The following is an 18,748-nucleotide window of genomic DNA, read 5'->3' on the forward strand; positions in this document are numbered from 1 at the left end:
CTGACTCTTTGAAGGAACCAATTAAAAAATTAACAAGGTATCATAATGAAACAGTTACCTCTTTTCCTTTGTTAAACCAAAGAATTCGATAAGGTTGTGGATGTCATTCAGTCTTCAATTTCAATTTATCCACCATTTATTGAGAAACTAAATTCTCACTGATCCCACTATCAATTATCAAATTGCATAGCTTTTCACCATCTATACATTTAATTCAGAAAATGTTCCTTCTTAGCCAATTATCATTGCTAGTTGGAAGGGACAGTTATGACCTTCAGATGACTAAGGCCTCACCAAGTGTATCACCCTCAATGCCTTCCTCTTCTAATTCATTTCCAGCTTCTAGTTCTGCTCTTGATCGTCAAAACTAGCAAAATTTTCTTCATTATCAGCTTCTTCAGCTTCAATATCACCATCAAATTCTGAAATATGCACTTTGACACCACCCTCTTTAGAATTCTATAAAACACATACAAGGCAATCTTGCAGGCCTTTCATTTCGCTGCACACCTTTCAGTACCTAGTTTTTCCTCGTCACTCCAACTACCATTTTCAACTTTAGACAGCTAATTAATTTTGTTCCTTGCTCTCCCAGCACGATCAAATTCATAATCACTGTCATTTCTCCTATTTTTGAAGATTCATAGCTTGCATAACAAGTTGAGAAGGGTTTCTAAATTGTTCCTGCAGTTCTGCAAACACAACAGTAACATATCTACCTGTAGGGCATCTATTCCTCTTCCCCTTCTCGCAGCCATTGACTCTCAAGATCAACTTGCTCTGATACCAATTTGATGCTAATACGGGCAACAAAATAGTCAAAAACAACAATTTTGCATTGCTGAAACAATGAACAAGAAGTAACACAAACAACCGAAATCACACCTTCTAGAATAGCAAAGTAGTAGCAACTTCTTGCTAGCCTCTCCTACCTATGGCAGTAGTGGAGGGATTGGTAGCCGCTGCAAGGTTGACTCCTCAAAACCCTAGCTGGTTTGGGCTTGAAACGCCCTGTAAAGACTTCTGTCTTCAGAAAATTCTTAAAAAAAAAGTCCCTCAATTGGCTGGGAGACTATTTATACCTACCCTCAAGTTTCCAAGGGAAGCCAACCTCTTATCTCTTCAAGCTTCCAAGAGAAACTAACTCCTATTTTGCAAATAGTTCCCGTAAAAGTCACTAATCTTCTAGGAATCCCAACAAAACACTTGATCCTACAAAAAGACATCCCAAAATTAACCTAACACCAAAATATACCCCAAAAGCTAAAAATTACCAAAATACCACCCAATTAAAGAAAACATATGAAAATGAAAACTATGTATAGGTTTGCATGATAAACTTAGGAAGTTTCTTCACGGACATAAACAAGCCCCACAAACATCGTAGACTAAACTTAAAACTGCTTTTAAATGTTGGGGTTTTCATAATGAAGTTTCTGATGCCTATTTGTTCATTAGAATAGTGCAGTCAGTTGTTTTGTTTATTTTGGTGTATGTTGATGATATCCCTGTGAATGGTTTTAACTCTGCACTCCTACAATCTTTTGTCCATGATCTTGATGCTACTTTTTTCCCTCAAAACTCTTAGTTCGGTGAGTTATTATGTAGGATCTGAAGATCATAGGAATTCAAGCTTATATCTCACATAGTCCAAGTACACGACGCATTGTTGGTCAAAGCTAGTATGGAGACTTGTAAACCTAGTGTTACACCTTTTATGGTTGGTACTCAGCTTACTGATGAGGGTGATCTCTTTTCTAATCCTACTTTATATAGAAAACTTGTTCGCTCCCTTCAGTATTTGATCTATACTAGCCTAGATCTCTTTTCTAATCCTACTTTATATAGAAAACTTGTTCGCTCCCTTCAGTATTTGATCTATACTAGCCTAGATACTGCATTTACAATAAACAAGTTAAGTCAATTTCTTGTGACTCCTAAACAGCAACATTGGCAAGCTTGTAAGATACTACTAAGGTATCTTAAAGGTACTCTTGGACTGGGACTTCTTTTCACTCCCTCACCTCACTTAAATATTGAGGTATACACAAATGCAGATCATGCTGGATGTGAGATTACCAAAAAATCTACAAGTGGTTTGTGTGTCTATTTGGGTGCAAATTTACCTATCTGGAATTCTAAGAAATATTTATCAGGGCTCTAGCTCAAGTAGCAAGTAGTAACAGAAGTGTTGTGGTTAAAGTCTTGTTTCTTGAGCTTGCTTATCCTTTTCCAAATCATCAGTACTGTGGTGTGACAATACTGCACTGAAGGGCTGAAAATCTTATTTTCATTCTCGGACTAAACATATTGAGATCAGATATATGCCATTTGAGCATCAGACAACAGATATTTTTGCGAAGGGGTTTTCACAGGATAGGTTCTTATCTTTGTGTCACAAGTTATGTTTGAAGATTTCTCCTCAGTTTCCTTTGATGGATAGTGCTGAGAAGGGGAATTAAAAAGATTTTGAGACTAAGAGCAAGCAGAGCACAATGCTTCTATGCAAGCTACCACATGTCATTTGAGGGGGAATGTTAAGGAGAATATTACTCCTAATTATGAAGGATACAGGAAGTAGAGTATAGAAGGAGAGGCTATTTAGTTTCTTGTTACAGTCTATTTTGAGTTTCTTAGCTTATGTGGCAGGCAGTTTGTTTGTTACAAGCAGAAAACAAAACCAGTGTTTTGTTCGTTACTGACATGCCAGTTGTTGAATGACAGTCACAGTATATAATCTCACTGCTCTTGCTGTAATATGCATTCAATTCAGTTTCCAAAGTTTTGATTCTCTTTTCATTTTCTATCTAGCTCTTACAGTAAACCTATCTTTCTAGAGTTAAATTGCTTAGGAGTTCGTTAATAGAAATTTAGCCCTCTAATTCAATGGATCAAAAGAGATGGTTTAATGAAATTCTTCCTTATCTTAACTATCAAAACAGAAAAAAGAAAAAAAGATTCTTTCCCCGGTGCAATGTCTTTAAGGATTCTAGAAGTTTTCCCAGTCCCTTTTACTTCTCTGATTAGATTTCTAATAGCACTTTAATAATATGCTGATGTAATTCATCTAAACTTCTCATAAGTACTCCAACATACAAATGTTTGAATTAGTTGAGGTCTGTCAATACATTAAATGCATCCAAGCTCCTATCTACACAGCATCATACATGCTCATTTTGTCTGTCTTTATTGATTATTTTACTATTTCAGAGGAGCCAAAGGCCAAAAGAAAATTAGAGAATAGACATCACATGGATGAGGCCTAGACATTACATGTTGATGGATCATAACTTAATGAAGTGGAAACCAATCAACTAAAACTCAATCTCCAGGAAAAATGAATTTGGTCAAAGGGATAGGTTTATATCAACAACTCCTCACAGTAGCAGGTTAACAGCCAAAATTTTCTGATATGGCACCAAGCAGAATTATCAAAAAAGCAAGAACAAAACCTGGAGAGCAGCAGGACCAACTCGCCATGTGTCAACTTGCCATTTGACTTGTCCTCCTGCCTTGATAACACGTTCTCTCTCCTCAAGACAACTTGCAACATGATCCTACAGAGTCACGTTAAATTAGTTGGAGAACAATTCAATCACCTAGTTAAGCCAAGGATATATTTTGAACTCAAATCATTAGAAAAAGCCTGTCATTCTCATAAAATGTCTACTGAACCAGCTGTGATAAGTCCAGCTCCTTCTCACCTTGCTTAGAGGATAAGCAGTGGATGTTCGGCACAGTATTGCTCTGCAATCACCAGCATTGGCAACAAAAAGCTCATTCCGTACTAAAAGAGCCACAAGGGCTGTGCAACCAGGATGCCAATCTTTCTGGACAACCCCCTTAGATTTACAATGGGAATCCAACTTATTCCTAAATGCAACATCTGTATTGACAAATGCTTCTAGTAATGCATCGGATGGACTGCATTATTATGAAATACAAAATTTAGAAAAGAAAAAATTACAACAAAGACATGCATGTATCAAAACTAAAAACAAAGAAAGAATTATGCGATCAAAGGTACCTTTTTGCAGAACCCAGGGATTGCAAAAATCCTGGTAGAGCTCGAGCAGAAAACTCAGCAGCTGCTGCACCTGTATAGTATCTTGTTATATCTATTGCGCTAGAGCAACTAATGCTTAGAGATATAGTATGTTTTTTGACTTTTGTAAATATTATCTTCTCAAGCTTTGAGGTCTTAATGAATTTTTCTTAGATGTAAATGAGTTTTTCTGACAAGTAATTTCCAAACAACTGTGTTTTGATCTATAGACCTCTCTAAAGGAATGTGGTCCTGGTTTAATGAAACAATGACCAAGCATATTCTTGAGGAGTTATTATTGCAATCACCCAAATGGTCCCTATTAAACTTAAAAATTATATTTTTCCTTTTAGTGTGGTCCCAGACATATCAACAAGGTGAGAGAAGTTCTTGTAATGCACTTTGATGGCCATCAAAGATTCCAAACAAATGGAAGCAGAAAACTCAGCAGCTGCTGCACCTGTATATTATCTTGTTATATCTATTGAACTAGAGCAACTAATGACTAGAGATATGGTATGTCATGACAATAACCAAAAGGTTGTTGTAAACCTTCCCTTCTCAAGCTTTAAGGTCATAATGATTTTTTCTTTAGGGGTAAATGATTTTTTTGTACAGGTAACTTCCAAACAACTGTGTTTTGATCTATAGACCTCTCTAAAGGAATGTGGTCCTGATTTCATTAAACAATGCCCAAGCAAATTGTTGAGGAGTTATTAATTATTATTGTAATCCCACACGGTGAGGTGAAAGTAGTTCTTGTAGCACACCTCGATGCCCATCAAAGATTCCAAACAAATGGATATCCTTCTGACTGCATATATTGGGCATAAGAAAGTGAGTGTCCTCCATTGTCTCCCTTCTACCGCAAGTGGCAAAGGATCCCGAAGACAACACTGGACAGTGTGTCGAAGCATCTGATAAAGGATCAGGCCAAATTTGAAAAACAGAGTCAGCTGCAAGACAAGACCTCTTTGCGATGTTTTCACCCTCAGCAAACCAGTCAATATTCTCTTGATAATTTAAAAGGCTTGAGTTGTCCTCATCAAGAAGAAGGGAAGGTTCAGCAAATTCCTTATTTTCATCTCCTACCCTCTTTCTGCATTCCAAAATGGAAATAAGTTCCAAAACTATATCAGCAAAAGGCGGCCTGTTTTGGGGATCTGCATCCCAACATCTCTCTATCAAGGACAGTAAACCTGTAGGTGCCCCTGAGCCAATTCCAGCAAGAACAGGTCGCAATCCTTCAGAAACAACTGCTGCTGTAAGTTGCTGTTCAGTATATTTCATCTCCAGCACGGTGTGGGCCTGCCAGTAGAATGAATGATGCACAAATAAGGCACAACCATACTTGAAAAGAAAGTAAGCAAGTCAAACCTTTAAGGGGTATTTACTAATGACAGTTTGACATGTAAGAGGATCTGTAAAGCAGTAGGGATGTCCATAGAACCAAACTTGAACATAACCCCTTTTCCATAATTTATTAAATAAACAACAACATATCCAACCTTTATCCCACTATGTGGGGTCAGCTACATGAATTCTAGACTTCTATGTATTTCTATCTTTTGTCATATCTTCATTGAGATCCATACATTTCATATCAAACTTTAATGTCTCCCTCAAAGTCTTCTTAGGTCTGCCTCTACCTCTTTTTTTGATTAATTGTTCCATTTCATCAACTCTCCTCACAGGAGCGTCTCTTGGTCTCCTTCTCACATGACCAAACCATCTTAGTCTAGTCTCTCTCATCTTCTCCTCTATTGGAACTACTCCTATCTTATTACGAATAACTTCATTTCTAATTTTATCTTTTCTTGTATGGCCGCACATCCATCTTAACATCCTCATCTTTGCTACACTCATCTCCGCCTGGGGATGCTATCCACTGCCGGTCCCAAGCCTGGATAAAGGAGGAGGGTTGTGTTAGGTAGCCGACAGCCAACGTAAAACTTAGTCGGATCCAAAACATGAACTCTAGACAAATTCCATAATTTATTAAATGTAAAAATTAAATCCATGAGCAGCTAAACTCTCTGTAGAATACCAATATATGCATGAACATGTTGATATGAATATAATACACAATGAAAAATGAGAATGCAGTGAAAGAATTCTCAATAAGGAAGACAATGTTCCTTTTTTTTTCACCTATTCAAAAGTATAAGAGGTCAATGAATAATCAAGTCTAGGATCAATCTAGATCCTAGAATGAGGCTAATTCATACAAGTTTAGGATCAATCTAGATCCTAGAATCAAGCTACAATCAACCACTACAGCTAGGTAAATATATCTGCTTACTATATTTACCACCCCCACCCCCAACCCTGGAGCATGGATGTTAACCATGCCCTGCTTGCTAAAACTATAAGGATTCATATGTTGCAGAGTGATTAGACGAAAAATAGAGAGAGTGAGAAGAAAAAAAGGTTTATAAGAGAGAAGAGGAAGAGTTGGAGAAAGACTGTAGGTTGAAGCATATTTTTGGTTTGTGTTGAAGAAGATCGATAAGAAAAGAATAAGTTTTAAGTTATGGACGGGAGGCAAAGAGATAAGGTTGTTATGGGAGAAAATATAGGGGAATTACAAACTAAAAGGATAAGAGGAAGAAGAGATAAATCAGTTTCAAAAAGGAAGGAAAGAGATCAGTTAACTAAATTCAAAGTTCTGTTTTATCTGTAATATTTGAATGTAGTTTAAATTTGTTTGTATTCTATCCCTGTATTTTAGGAGATATTTTAGGATAGCTTGTGTATATATTTCCATCCTAAAGTTCAATACAGTGCGAGGAAAACTTACTTCTCATTTAGCCTCCAAAAATACCTTCTAGTCACTTGGGCTATTTTCTGTTCATGGTATCAGAGCCACTAGTTCCTGTGGCAGAAGTCCTTTTCCCAAACCTACCAATTGTAGAATTTTAGGGTGCATGTAATGGCTGGAAACCAAGCAGCCAGTGAGATGTCCACCACTGTCCCAAATCCAATTAGAGCTACACCAGTTCCAGCCACTCCAATGTCTCTTGACAGTTACTCTCTTCAAATTACTCAACATAAATCGAATGGAACTTGTTATGAATTGGCAAGGAAAAAACTGATTTTATTTCCAGCCCATACCTCAATATATATACAGTTTAGGAGAAGCACTCCCCACTTCCTTAAAATAAGGATCCACTACCGAACCACTAATTTGAAAACAAACACAACTTGTGAACCATAACACAACTCACTAACAGATAATACAACTGAAAAACAAACCAATAACTATATAAGAAAACAAATAACTCATAAATCTTATAATTTTGAAAATTATTCCTTATTTCCCGACACTCCCCCTCAAGCTGGAGAATGTACATCATCCATTCCCAGCTTGCTTGTTAACCTTTGAAAGGATGTTCCTATAAGGCCTTTAGTGAGTAGATTTGCCAGCTGACTTCCTATAGGCACAAATGGAGTACAAATTAGACCACTTTTAATCTTTTCTTTTATAAAGTGTCTGTCGACTTTCACATGTTTAGTATGATCATGTTGCACCGGATTGTGTGCAATATTAATAGTTGACTTATTATCACAATATAGCTCCATAAGATCCTTCCATTTAACCTTCAAATCTTCTAGGATTATTTTAATGCATAGTAATTCACAAATCCCAAGTGCCATAGACCAGAATTTTGCCTCTGCACTTGATCTTGGCACCACATTCTGCTTCTTACTCCTCTAAGTCACGATATTTCCCTTTAGAAAAGTACAATACCCGGATGTTGATCTCCTATCAACCATTGATCCTGCATCATCAGCATTTGTATAGACTTCAAGGGTAATAGAATTTCCTTACCTGATGTGCCCTTTAGATAATGCAAAATTATGTGCACAACTTTCAAGTGTACTTCCTTAAGATTGTGCATAAACTGGCTAACTACTCCCATAGCATATGCTATGTCAAGTCAGGTGTGTGATAGATGAATGAGTCTCTCAACTAATCTTTGGTAGAGACCTTTATCTATTGCTGCATCATCTGGACAATTACTTAGCTTATGGTTAGGCTTAATAGGAGTCTCAGCTGGCTTGCATCTTAGCATATCAGTCTCAGTTAATAGATCAAGGACATATTTTTGTTGGGATATGAAAATACCTTACTGAAAGTGAGCTACTTCAATACCTAAGAAGTACTTCAGCTTGCCTAACTCCTTAATTTTGCATTCCTTTATTAGGCACTGCTTTAGGCTTTCCATTTCCTCCAAATTATCTCCTGTCATTATAATATCATCAACATAAACCAGCAAAACAGTGATTTTTCCAGCAACTGAATGTCTTAGAAATAGTGTATGATCTCATTGGCTTTGTTTGTATCCCAAATTGAGCATGACTTTGGTAAATTTCCAAACCATGCTATTGGAGATTGCTTCAACCCATATAGGAATTTGTTTAACTTGCATACCACAAATTGTTGTAATTTGAAACTGTAGAAACTGAATAATTTCTTGATATCAACATATGTACACGATAAGTCCTCTTATAGAGGAGAAAGGATACAACATAGGAAACCTATAATAATTAAGAAAGGAAAGATACATACGTACATCTCTAGGAAAGTTTCCTAAGTCTGAATTAGGAAAGTATCCTATTCCAGATTTGGAAACCTCTAAATAGACACATTTTGACCAACATAGCTTTTCTTCTTTGATAAACCTTCGGGAACCAACACTCCCCCTCAAGCTGGAGAATGAATATCTATCATTCTTAACTTGCATATTAGATCTTCAAACCTCTAGACTGTCAACCCCTTAGTTAACACGTTAGCCACTTGTTCCTCAGATGCAACATAAGGAATATGAATTAGACCTGCATCCAACTTCTCCTTTATAAAGTATCAGTCTATTTCTATATGTTTTGTCATGTCATGCTGAACAAAATTATGACCAATACTAATAGCTGATTGGTTGTCACAAAACAACCCAATTGGACCTTGAATCTTGATCCTCAAATCTTCTAGGATGATCCTTAGCCACAAGAAATTGGTCACCCGAGTCTCTCTAAACTCAAGAAATTGGTTCCAAGTTTATCCTCTTTATCTGTTATCAATTGTGAGTCTAGTCAACGTGGAAAGCACACTCGTAGTCATTTTCCCCGTCGCGTCTCCAATAGAGATGAAACCCTTTTCTATCTTATTCACATGGATGTATGGGGTTCTAGTCATGTTCAATCTACTTTGGGTTTTTCTTACTTTGTTACCTTCATTGACAACTATTCTCGTTGTACTTGACTCTTCTTATTGAAAAGTTGTTCAAAATTGTTTGCCATATTTCAAACATTTTGTGCTGAAATAAGGACTCAATTTGGCAAAACCTTCAAACATTTTGTGCTGAAATAAGGACTCAGTTTGGCAAAACCATTTGTGCCTTGTGTAGTGATAATGCTCCAGAATATTTCTCCTTTCAATTTACAACATTTATGACTACTCAGGGCATTTTACACCAATTTTCTTGTCCATATACTCCATAATAGAATGACGTAGCTGAAAGGAAAAATCTTCATTTGACTGAGACTGCTCGAACTCTATTATTGCATGCTAATCTTCCTCCTCAATTCTGGGGTGACGCAGTTCTTATTGGCTTTTATCTTATTAATCGCATGCCTTCTTCTGTTCTGCAGGATCAAATCCCTCACCGTATTTTGTTTCCTACTCAGCCACTTTCTTTCCTTCCCCCTCATGCCTTTGGTTATGTTTGTTTTGTGCATTGTCTGGACAGGACATACTTGCTGCTAAGGCTCTTAAATGCATTTTCTTGGCTTATTCTTGATTACAGAAGGGCTACAAATGTTATTCTCCTAAGTTACACAAATACATCATGTTTGCTGATGTCACTTTCTTTGAACAACAGTCATTTCCAGTTGCTCAACCCGACTCACAACACATTGATCAAGTGTTGCCCATTCCCTTTTATTCTCCTTCATTGTCTTTAGAGGATTCGCATGTCTCTTCTTCCATCGATCCTCCTCTTCTCACGTACCATTGTTGTCCTCGTCCTACTATCGGTGCCAACCCACCGACTGCACCGACCCATGCGGACTCACTCTCTTCACCAAACGTCCTTCCTCCCATGGATCTAGACATGGATAGTCTCTCTATTGTCCAACACAAAGGAAAACGGTCTACTATCAATCCTTATCCTACTTATCATTTATTAAAATATGACTGCCTATCACCTACCTATTGTGCCTTTGTTTCGAGTCTTTCTTCTGGCCTTATTCCTAAAGATACAGGTGAAGCTTTATCCCATCTTGGTTGGCGTTAAGCTATGCTTGATGAGATGGAAGCCTTGCACTCTAATGCGACGTGGGACCTGGTCCCTTTTCCGTCAAGAAAGGCTACTGTTGGGTGTGGATGGATTTTTACTCCCAAGATTAGCCCTGATGGAACTTGTTAAAAGGATAAAAAAATAATCTCTAATCTAATTTCTTCCGACCAAAGCAGCAGCCAATATATACACATTGTTGAAGAGATTACTTGAGCGCCTATTTCTGTTAGAATAATTAGTTGTTATTCTGTTATGTGTTTATCTAACATAGGCAGTTAGTTTGCTGTATTAATTGGAAAGATTTTGCTATAATTTGGCGAGAATATAAACTCTCAAGAGCAGACCATACCTCGGCAGATGATTCACATTAAATCACCTGCGCAAGCACCTCCTTGTCAATGGTGAAGAACAACCAGCCGAGTAGCAATTGGTCTGACCGCATCCAATTCATATAATCCACATTAACCACTGGATCATCACCATCACCAGTCAGATCTGACACATATTTAGGAGGAGGAGGCGACTTGTTCAAAAACGGCTACAAGTACTTGTTCAAAAACGGCAACAAATCAAAGGCACGAATCGTTGCAAGAATCTGTGTTTTCCAAAAAATATAGTTACTCAAGTCTAGCTTGATAGGTATAAAGCTAAACGCCTTTGCTACAAACGAGAAATCCGACTGCAAAGATGAGGATAGCGAGGTGGAAGAAGGTATCGAAAGTGAGGAAGAAGAATTTTGATCTAGATTCGAAGCCATTGACGCAAGTCGCAGGCTCTGATACCATGTAAAGATGATTAGATTTAGAGAGATCTAGGGCACAAGAGAAAATAGAAGAACGATCTCAAAGATGAATAATATTTCCAACACCTTACAATGAAACTCGCTGAGCTTATATACAAATGCACCTAACTACTTAACAGAACAATTAATACAGCAAACTAACCGCCTATGTTAGATAAACACATAACAGAATAACAACTAATTATAGGGATGGTCTTTATTAGTTGGTTCCTGCTTTTGATCAAGCTGCCAGCATTCCTGAGCAATCTATCAATTCTTCTCATCCAGTGTCGTTTACAACTACTGCTAATTCGTCATCTACGAATAAATGCACTGAATTTTCTTCCAATTGTTGTAAACCACAGCTTCCATTTAGTCATGGACTGTCTCCTAATGTTTGTTTAGTTCAGTACAATAAGACATGTCAGCAGTGGCATGCTCGATTGGGTCATCCTACTTACAATGTATTGAAATTGATTCTTAATAAAATTCAAATTCCGTGTTCTTCTTCAGCTCTTATGTGATTCCTGTAAACTTGGAAAACATCACCAACTTCCATTTGTTTCTCATAATATTACTGCAAAAAGGCCATTGAAGTTGATATATTCAGATGTTTGGGGTCCTTCTCCTACTATTTCTGTTAAAAGGATTCAGATATTACATTATCTTTGTTGATGTTTACTCAAGGTTCACATGGCTATATCCATTGAAATTAAAATCAGATGCTTTACCTACCTTTATTAGTTTTCATAAACTTGTTAAAAATCAACACCAAACCAAGCTTAAAGCTATCCAAACTAATAATGGGGGGGAATTTCGAGCCTTTTTACCTAACCTACAAAGTTATGGAATACAGCCTAGGTTTTCATGTCCTTATACTCACCAACAAAATGGTGTAGCTGAAAGAAAACATAGGCATGTAGCTGAAATGGGTCTTACACTACTTGCTCATGCTCATATGCCATTAAAATTCTGGGAAGAGGCCTTTCAAACTGCAGCTTTTATTATTAATTTGTTGCCTTCCTCTTCATTACAGTTTTGTACCCCATTTGAACCTCTCTATAAGAAAACACCAAATTATCTGTTACTACAACCCTTTGGATGTGCTTGCTTTCCTTACTTGAGACCTTATAACAAGCACAAGTTTGATTTTCACACAATCAAGTGTATATTTCTTGGATATAGCCATACTCAAGGAGGATATATTTGTTTGCATCCTTCTGGAAAAATCTATGTTTCTAGGCATGTCAGTTTCAATCCTGATGAGTTTCCTTTTCAAGGTCTTTTCTCTTCCTCGTCTTCTCTGTCATCTATATCAAATTCAAACAATTCTTCTACTTTGATTTTTCAATCGCTTCCTAATTCTTCCTCTTCTTCTTCTTCTGTTTCTTGTCCTCGGGTAGCACAGTTCTCTAATTTTCCAGAATCTATCTGCAATTCTGTAAATTCTAATAATTTTTCAAGCCAACCAGTGACCTCGTCTCAACCTGTTCACTCTTCTCCCAGCATATTAATTTCGGTTTCTAAGTTCACAACTGTTCTAGCTCCCTCCATTCATCCTATGGTCACAAGGTCCAAGACTAAACAACTTTTAACCACCTCTCCTCAAGCCTTGATGAGTTCCTTAGAACCTAATATAGTCCATGAGGCCTTATTAGACTCAAGATGGGTTAAAGCTATGGAGGAGGAGTTTGCAGCTTTGCAGAAAAATGATACATGGGAACTTGTTCCATTTTCTAATGATATGAATCTAATTAGATGTAAATGGGTGTTCAGAATTAAATATAATTCTGACGGGACTGTTCTAAAGTTTAAAGCTAGGCTGGTGGAAAAAGGTTTTCTTCAAAATCCGAGTGTTGATTATTCTGAAACATTTAATCCTGTTGTTAAAGCACCTACTATTAGGGTGTTATTCTCTTTAGCAGTGACTTTTGGATGGGATATACAACAGGTTGATGTAAATAATGCATTTTTAAATGGTGATCTTGAAGAAGAAGTATTCATGTCGCAGCCGGAAGGTTTTGTCAGTCCTAAGTGTCCTTCTCATGTGTGCAGACTAAAAAAGTCTCTTTATGGACTTAAACAAGCTCCTAGAGCTTGGTACACCAAGTTAAGACATGCTTTTCAATCTTGGGGTTTCTTAAGGGCTGTTTCAGATGCTTCATTGTTTATTAAAAGAACTTCAGCCTTTGTCATTTTTATCTTGGTGTATGTTGATGATATATTGATTACTGGTTCAGATTCAATTGTTGTCCAAGCTTGTATTCATGATCTTGACACTCATTTTGCTCTAAAAACCCGAGTATCTATTAATTATTTTCTAGGGTTTGAAGCATATAGAGATAGCAATGGTCTCTACCTTACTCAGTCCAAATATGTGCTAGATTTGTTAAAGAAGGCTGCAATGTCAGATTGTAATCCATGTGACACTGCAGTTGATTCGGTTGTTTCTCTAACTGATGAAGGTGATGTATTTGCTAATCCAGCCTTGTATCGAACACTAATAGGGTCATTACAATACCTTACTTATACAAGGCCTGATATAGCCCTTGGAGTGAATAAACTTAGTCAGTTTTTGGCTAATCCTAAGCACCAGCACTGGTTGGCTTGTAAAAGGCTATTGAGATATCTTAAGGGTACAATTGGTCTTGGCCTTTTCTTTTCACCTTCTTCAACAGATTTATCTCTTAATGTTTACACGGATGCCGACTTTGCTAGTTGTAGAGTCTCTAGACGGTCAACCAATGGGCTATGTATCTTTCTTAGTAACAATCTAATCATTTGGAGTTCAAAGAAACAATCAGTGGTTGCTAGATCTGTTGGGGAGGCTAAGTATAGAGCCATTGCTCAAGGGGTGACAGAAGTTATGTGGCTGATATCTTTGTTTGGTGAATTGGGTTATTCATGTGTGCATACTCCAATTATTTGGAGTGACAATCAAGCAGCCAAAAGCATGGCTGAAAATCCAGTTTTTCATGCTCGTACAAAACATACTGAGATTGATATCCATTTTGTTCGTGAAAAGGTGGAGAAGAATCAAGTTGAGATTAGATATGTGCCTACTACTCATCAAATTGCAGATGTATTCGCTAAAGGATTACCACGGAGCAGATTTAAAGAATTGGTGGACAAGTTATGTTTACAGCAGTCTCCCATGGTTACTGTGGTTGCTGATAGTAGAGCTGATTCTAAAGAATTAACTGCTAGACGAAGGCTCCAAGAGAAGTCTACTTTGAGGGGAAATGTTGAAGAGATTACTTGAGCGCCTATTTCTGTTAGAATAATTAGTTGTTATTATGTTATGTGTTTATCTAACATAGGCGGTTAGTTTGATGTATTAATTGTTCTGTTATAGTAGTTAGGTGCATTGGTATATAAGCTCAGCGAGCTTCATTGTAAGGTGCTGAAATATTATTCATCTTTGAGATCGTTCTTCTATTTTCTCTTGTGCCCTAGATCTCTCTAAATCTAATCATCTTTACACACATACACGCCTATCATAATAGGTAACATTCCTAAGTCTAATTAGGAATTTTCCTAATTAGATGATATCTAGATTACATTAGGAAATATATACAAAAGGAAAAGAATATACAATTGAACAAAGCAATCAAGCAAATAAGGAAAGAGCACCTAAGGAAATCAATTACACTAATCGTGCATAATATCAGTGTGCACTAAATTAGGAAAGAAGAACAAATAGGAACAAATAGGTAAGAAGAACCAATAGGAAAGAAGTAGCTGTTCGCCAACAAAACCATTGATCGCCTCAAAGCGTGTTTGGTCACTAAAGGGTATAGATCTATAGGTTAGATTACAGTGATACCTTCTCTCTAGTGGCCAAGATGGCCTTTGTTCATCTATTCCTTTCTCTGGCTACTATGCATCATTGGTCACTACACCAACTTGATATTAAAAATGTGTTCCTTCATGGTGACTTACAAGAAGAAGTATATACGGAGCAACCATCACAACATGGATTGAAACAATCTCTGCGAGTATGGTTTGACCAGTTTAGTACTATAGTTCAAGCCTTTGGAATGACCCGAAGTGAAATCTATCACTCTATTTTTTATCGACACTCACCATCACAACAATGCATCTACCTCGTGGTTTATGTAGACGGCATTATCATCACTGGGAGTGATCAGGTAGGCAAATAGCAACACCTGTTCAAACACTTTCAAACTAAAGACATGGGCTAGCTTAAATACTTCTTGGGTATTGAGGTGGCTCAGTCGAGAGATGGTATTTCTATATCACAGAGAAAGTACACATTGGATATCCTAGAAGAAACTGATCTATTTGATTCCAAACCAGTCGACACTCCAATGGATCCTAACGTCAAACTCCTACAAGGTTAGGGGGAGAAATTGTTAGACCCTGGGAGATATCAGAGACTGGTGGAAAAGCTGAATTATCTCACAATAACAAGATCAGACATCTTTTCCGCTGTGAGTGTGGTCAATCAATTTCTCAACTCCTCATATGACTCACTGGGATACTATTCTTCGTATTTTGAAGTATATTAAGAGTGCACCAGGGAAATGATTGCTCTATGAGGATGGGGACATTCAGAGATTTGGTGTTATTCAGATGCTGATTAGGCAGGATCTCCCTCTACTATGTTCTAATTAGAGGTAATTTGGTTTCTTGGAAAAGCAAAAGGCAACATGTGGTAGCAAGGTTAAGTGCCGAAGGAGAGTACTGAACCATGGCTAATGCAACACATGAGCTTATATGGCTCAGGCAACTTTTTCAAGAACTAAAGTTGTGTGGAGCGTCTCCCATGAAACTTGTGTGTGACAATCAAACTACACTCCATATCGCCTCAAATCTAGTATTTCATGAAAGGACCAAGCATATTGAGATTGAATATCACTTTACTAGAAAAAAAAACTAGCTAAAGATGTTATTGTCACTAAGTTTGTCAACTCCAATGATCAACTAGCAGATACCTTCACAAAGTCACTTAGAGGCCCTCAAATAAACTACATTTGTAACAAGCTTGGCACATATGATATATATGCTCCAACTTAAGAGGAAGTGTGACATTTATTACATTTATTCTCTTCCATGTACAAAATGTATATATAGTTAATTGATGATTAGCTGATAATTAGGATAATTAGCTAGGTTGTAATTATTCCCATGATTTGTAATTATCTCCATGATTAACTCCATCATTGATTGTAATTAGCTTATAAATAATAGAATTGAGAGGCTAATCTCTCAAGTTTTTCTCTCCCAATCACTCTCACAACCTTAATATGTTATTCTAGATTTTCAAGGATTAACCTAAGTGTCCATAGCAGTCAAGTGAAATCAAATGACTTGTGGTGCTTAGAGTATACTTGAACAGTTTAAATGACTTAGAATGATATCCTAGGTGTTCAAACATGTGTTAATCAAGTAAAACATAAAGTAAGCTCAAATTAAAACATCAATCAGGTATTAGAATAGCATTACTCGAGTACATATGAACGTTAAAGAAATGTGTTTTCAATGCATATGAATGTTCAAATTGAATATTTGATGAACATCAAGTCCTTGAGTTCTCAATCTTGTTGCACTCATTCAAAAAGAATGTATAAATGAAAATTATACAGTCACTCAAATGTTTTGGAAATTTGAAAGATTAATTCTTAAAGTTTAAAAATTGAGCAAAAATCATTTTAATATAAAGTTTTTTAAGAATGAATACTCAAGTGATATAATTCATTCAATAATACTTGAGTTTTAGAAAATTATTTGAAAAGTTCTTTAAGGAGTTCAAATGGGCTATTTGATGTTTAGAAGGAAAAACACTAAGTACTTAAGGTTCTTAATGTTCTGATAAATTTATTCAAATGTTTTTTAAATTTAATGATGTCGAAAAACACTTGAAGAACTTAGAGGTTAAGAATTTGTTCAAGTGTTTGAAGGACTTAAAATAGGTGCTTCAGAATAATAAACATATGCTTAAAAGATAAAATCTAAAAGTAGGATGTTAATCAAGTAATATGTCTAATTTAATCAATTAACATACATTTTACTTAGGTAAAAATCCATCTCAGTCGAGTAATTATGTTAGGGAATGTTGGTTTTAACTAACTTTCAAACATTATTAGAGTAATGAATATTATTAATCGAGCTAGGTATACTAGGGTTTGAAGGTTTAAATAGATTAATTAGCTAACATACTAAACTCAATCGAGTAAGGAGATATTCCAGGCAAGTAACATGCATTTTATTCAACTAAGTTCCCTTTGTAATCGAGTAAAGTCAAGACACTGAAGACATTAATTGATTACTCATTTACATTACTCGAATGATGATGAAGCAATGTAATCGAGTGACCAAAGAGTTAATCGACTAAGAGATATTTTAGTTGACTAACATATATTTTTAATCGAGTAATTATTTTGTGACAAAATTGTACTCAATGAATTAATCGACTAAGAGTTATTCCTTAATTGAGTAACATCTTGCTAAGTCAAGTAACATAATCATTTGATTGAGTAATAATACTCTGGCAGAAAGGTACCTAAGAAATTAATCAACTAAGAGTTATTCTTAATCGAGTAACATCTTAGTTAGTCGAGTAACTAAATTCATTAATTGAGTAATAATTATTGGACCAAGCGGTACTCGAATATTTAATTGACTAAGAGAAATTTTTTAATCGAGTAATGAAATTCTTAGTCGAGTATTGCAATTGCATAATCGAGTAATATATTGAAATAGCAAAGTGGTTAAAAAAATAATCGACTAAGAAATGCGTGTAATCGAGTATTATAATTTTTAGTTGAGTAACAAATCTTTTTAGTCAAGTAATGACTAATGCATCTTATAATCTTAGTTGAGCAGTCAAGTAATGTTATACTTAATCAACTAAATGTTAGAAGCACTCGAGTAACCTTATATCTCACTCGAGTAATAGTCTGCCTTACTCAACTAACAATCTCTGAAAATTCAAAAATATAGTCATTGAGACTACATTAGATACGAACTGTTTTTCCTTCAAATCTTCAAAACAGCTGTCTGAACATCCTTTCATCAAGATTAACTATATTTGAACTTAAAATGAATTACTAACCCTTGGGAAGACAAAAAAGAGGAATGTTCTTGCAGGTTACAGATTTTAAAGCTTTTATTCTTGGGACAAATTGACATGTGCATTGAAGAAGCAAAATCTATAAATAACAAGTGTATCAAGACAACAGAAAAGAGAGCTAACTTGATGGGAAAATTCTCTTGAGGAGAATGAGAAAGAAAAGAAAGAAAAAGAAAAAGTTGAGCTGAAATCCTCAATCTTGTTTTTTCATCTACTTTCAAATTTTTCATACCTAGAGAGAGTAGAGAGCTTTCATTATCTATCATTCATACTCTCCATTTGTATCATTAAATCCCTTTTAATCTCTCTTTCATATTCCTTTGAGGGTTATTCGTTTTGTGAGCTTCTACTCCATATTCTTTTGAGAGCTGTTTACCTTGTGAGCAAGCTCCATATCTTACTCTCACAAACTACTGTAAGGGTTAATGCTTCATCCCTCTAAAAGGCTTGGAAAAGGTTATAGCTAAGCCTTACAAAAACTACTATAATAGAGGATGGTGCTCGCCTCTCTAAATAGGCACTAAGTAATG

At 36.1% G+C, this 18,748-nt stretch overlaps 1 protein-coding gene across 4 annotated transcripts in view; it reads right to left on the minus strand.

Annotated features, from left to right (window-relative positions):
* The window catches only part of LOC127786701 (protein kinase and PP2C-like domain-containing protein), a 70,253-nt gene that overhangs the window by 23,014 nt on the left and 28,491 nt on the right, over window positions 1-18,748 (minus strand). For all 4 annotated transcript variants that reach the window (XM_052314307.1, XM_052314304.1, XM_052314306.1 and 1 more), the window contains exons 7-10: window positions 4,816-5,353; window positions 4,028-4,097; window positions 3,705-3,924; window positions 3,453-3,557 (exon numbers count right to left, since the gene is read on the minus strand). In XM_052314307.1, coding sequence (XP_052170267.1) covers window positions 3,453-3,557; window positions 3,705-3,924; window positions 4,028-4,097; window positions 4,816-5,353 — 933 coding nt within the window. The remainder of the gene's footprint in view (window positions 1-3,452; window positions 3,558-3,704; window positions 3,925-4,027; window positions 4,098-4,815; window positions 5,354-18,748) is intronic.

The sequence above is a fragment of the Diospyros lotus genome, chromosome 12, assembly GCF_014633365.1.
Source record: "Diospyros lotus cultivar Yz01 chromosome 12, ASM1463336v1, whole genome shotgun sequence".
Classification (NCBI taxonomy): domain Eukaryota; kingdom Viridiplantae; phylum Streptophyta; class Magnoliopsida; order Ericales; family Ebenaceae; genus Diospyros; species Diospyros lotus.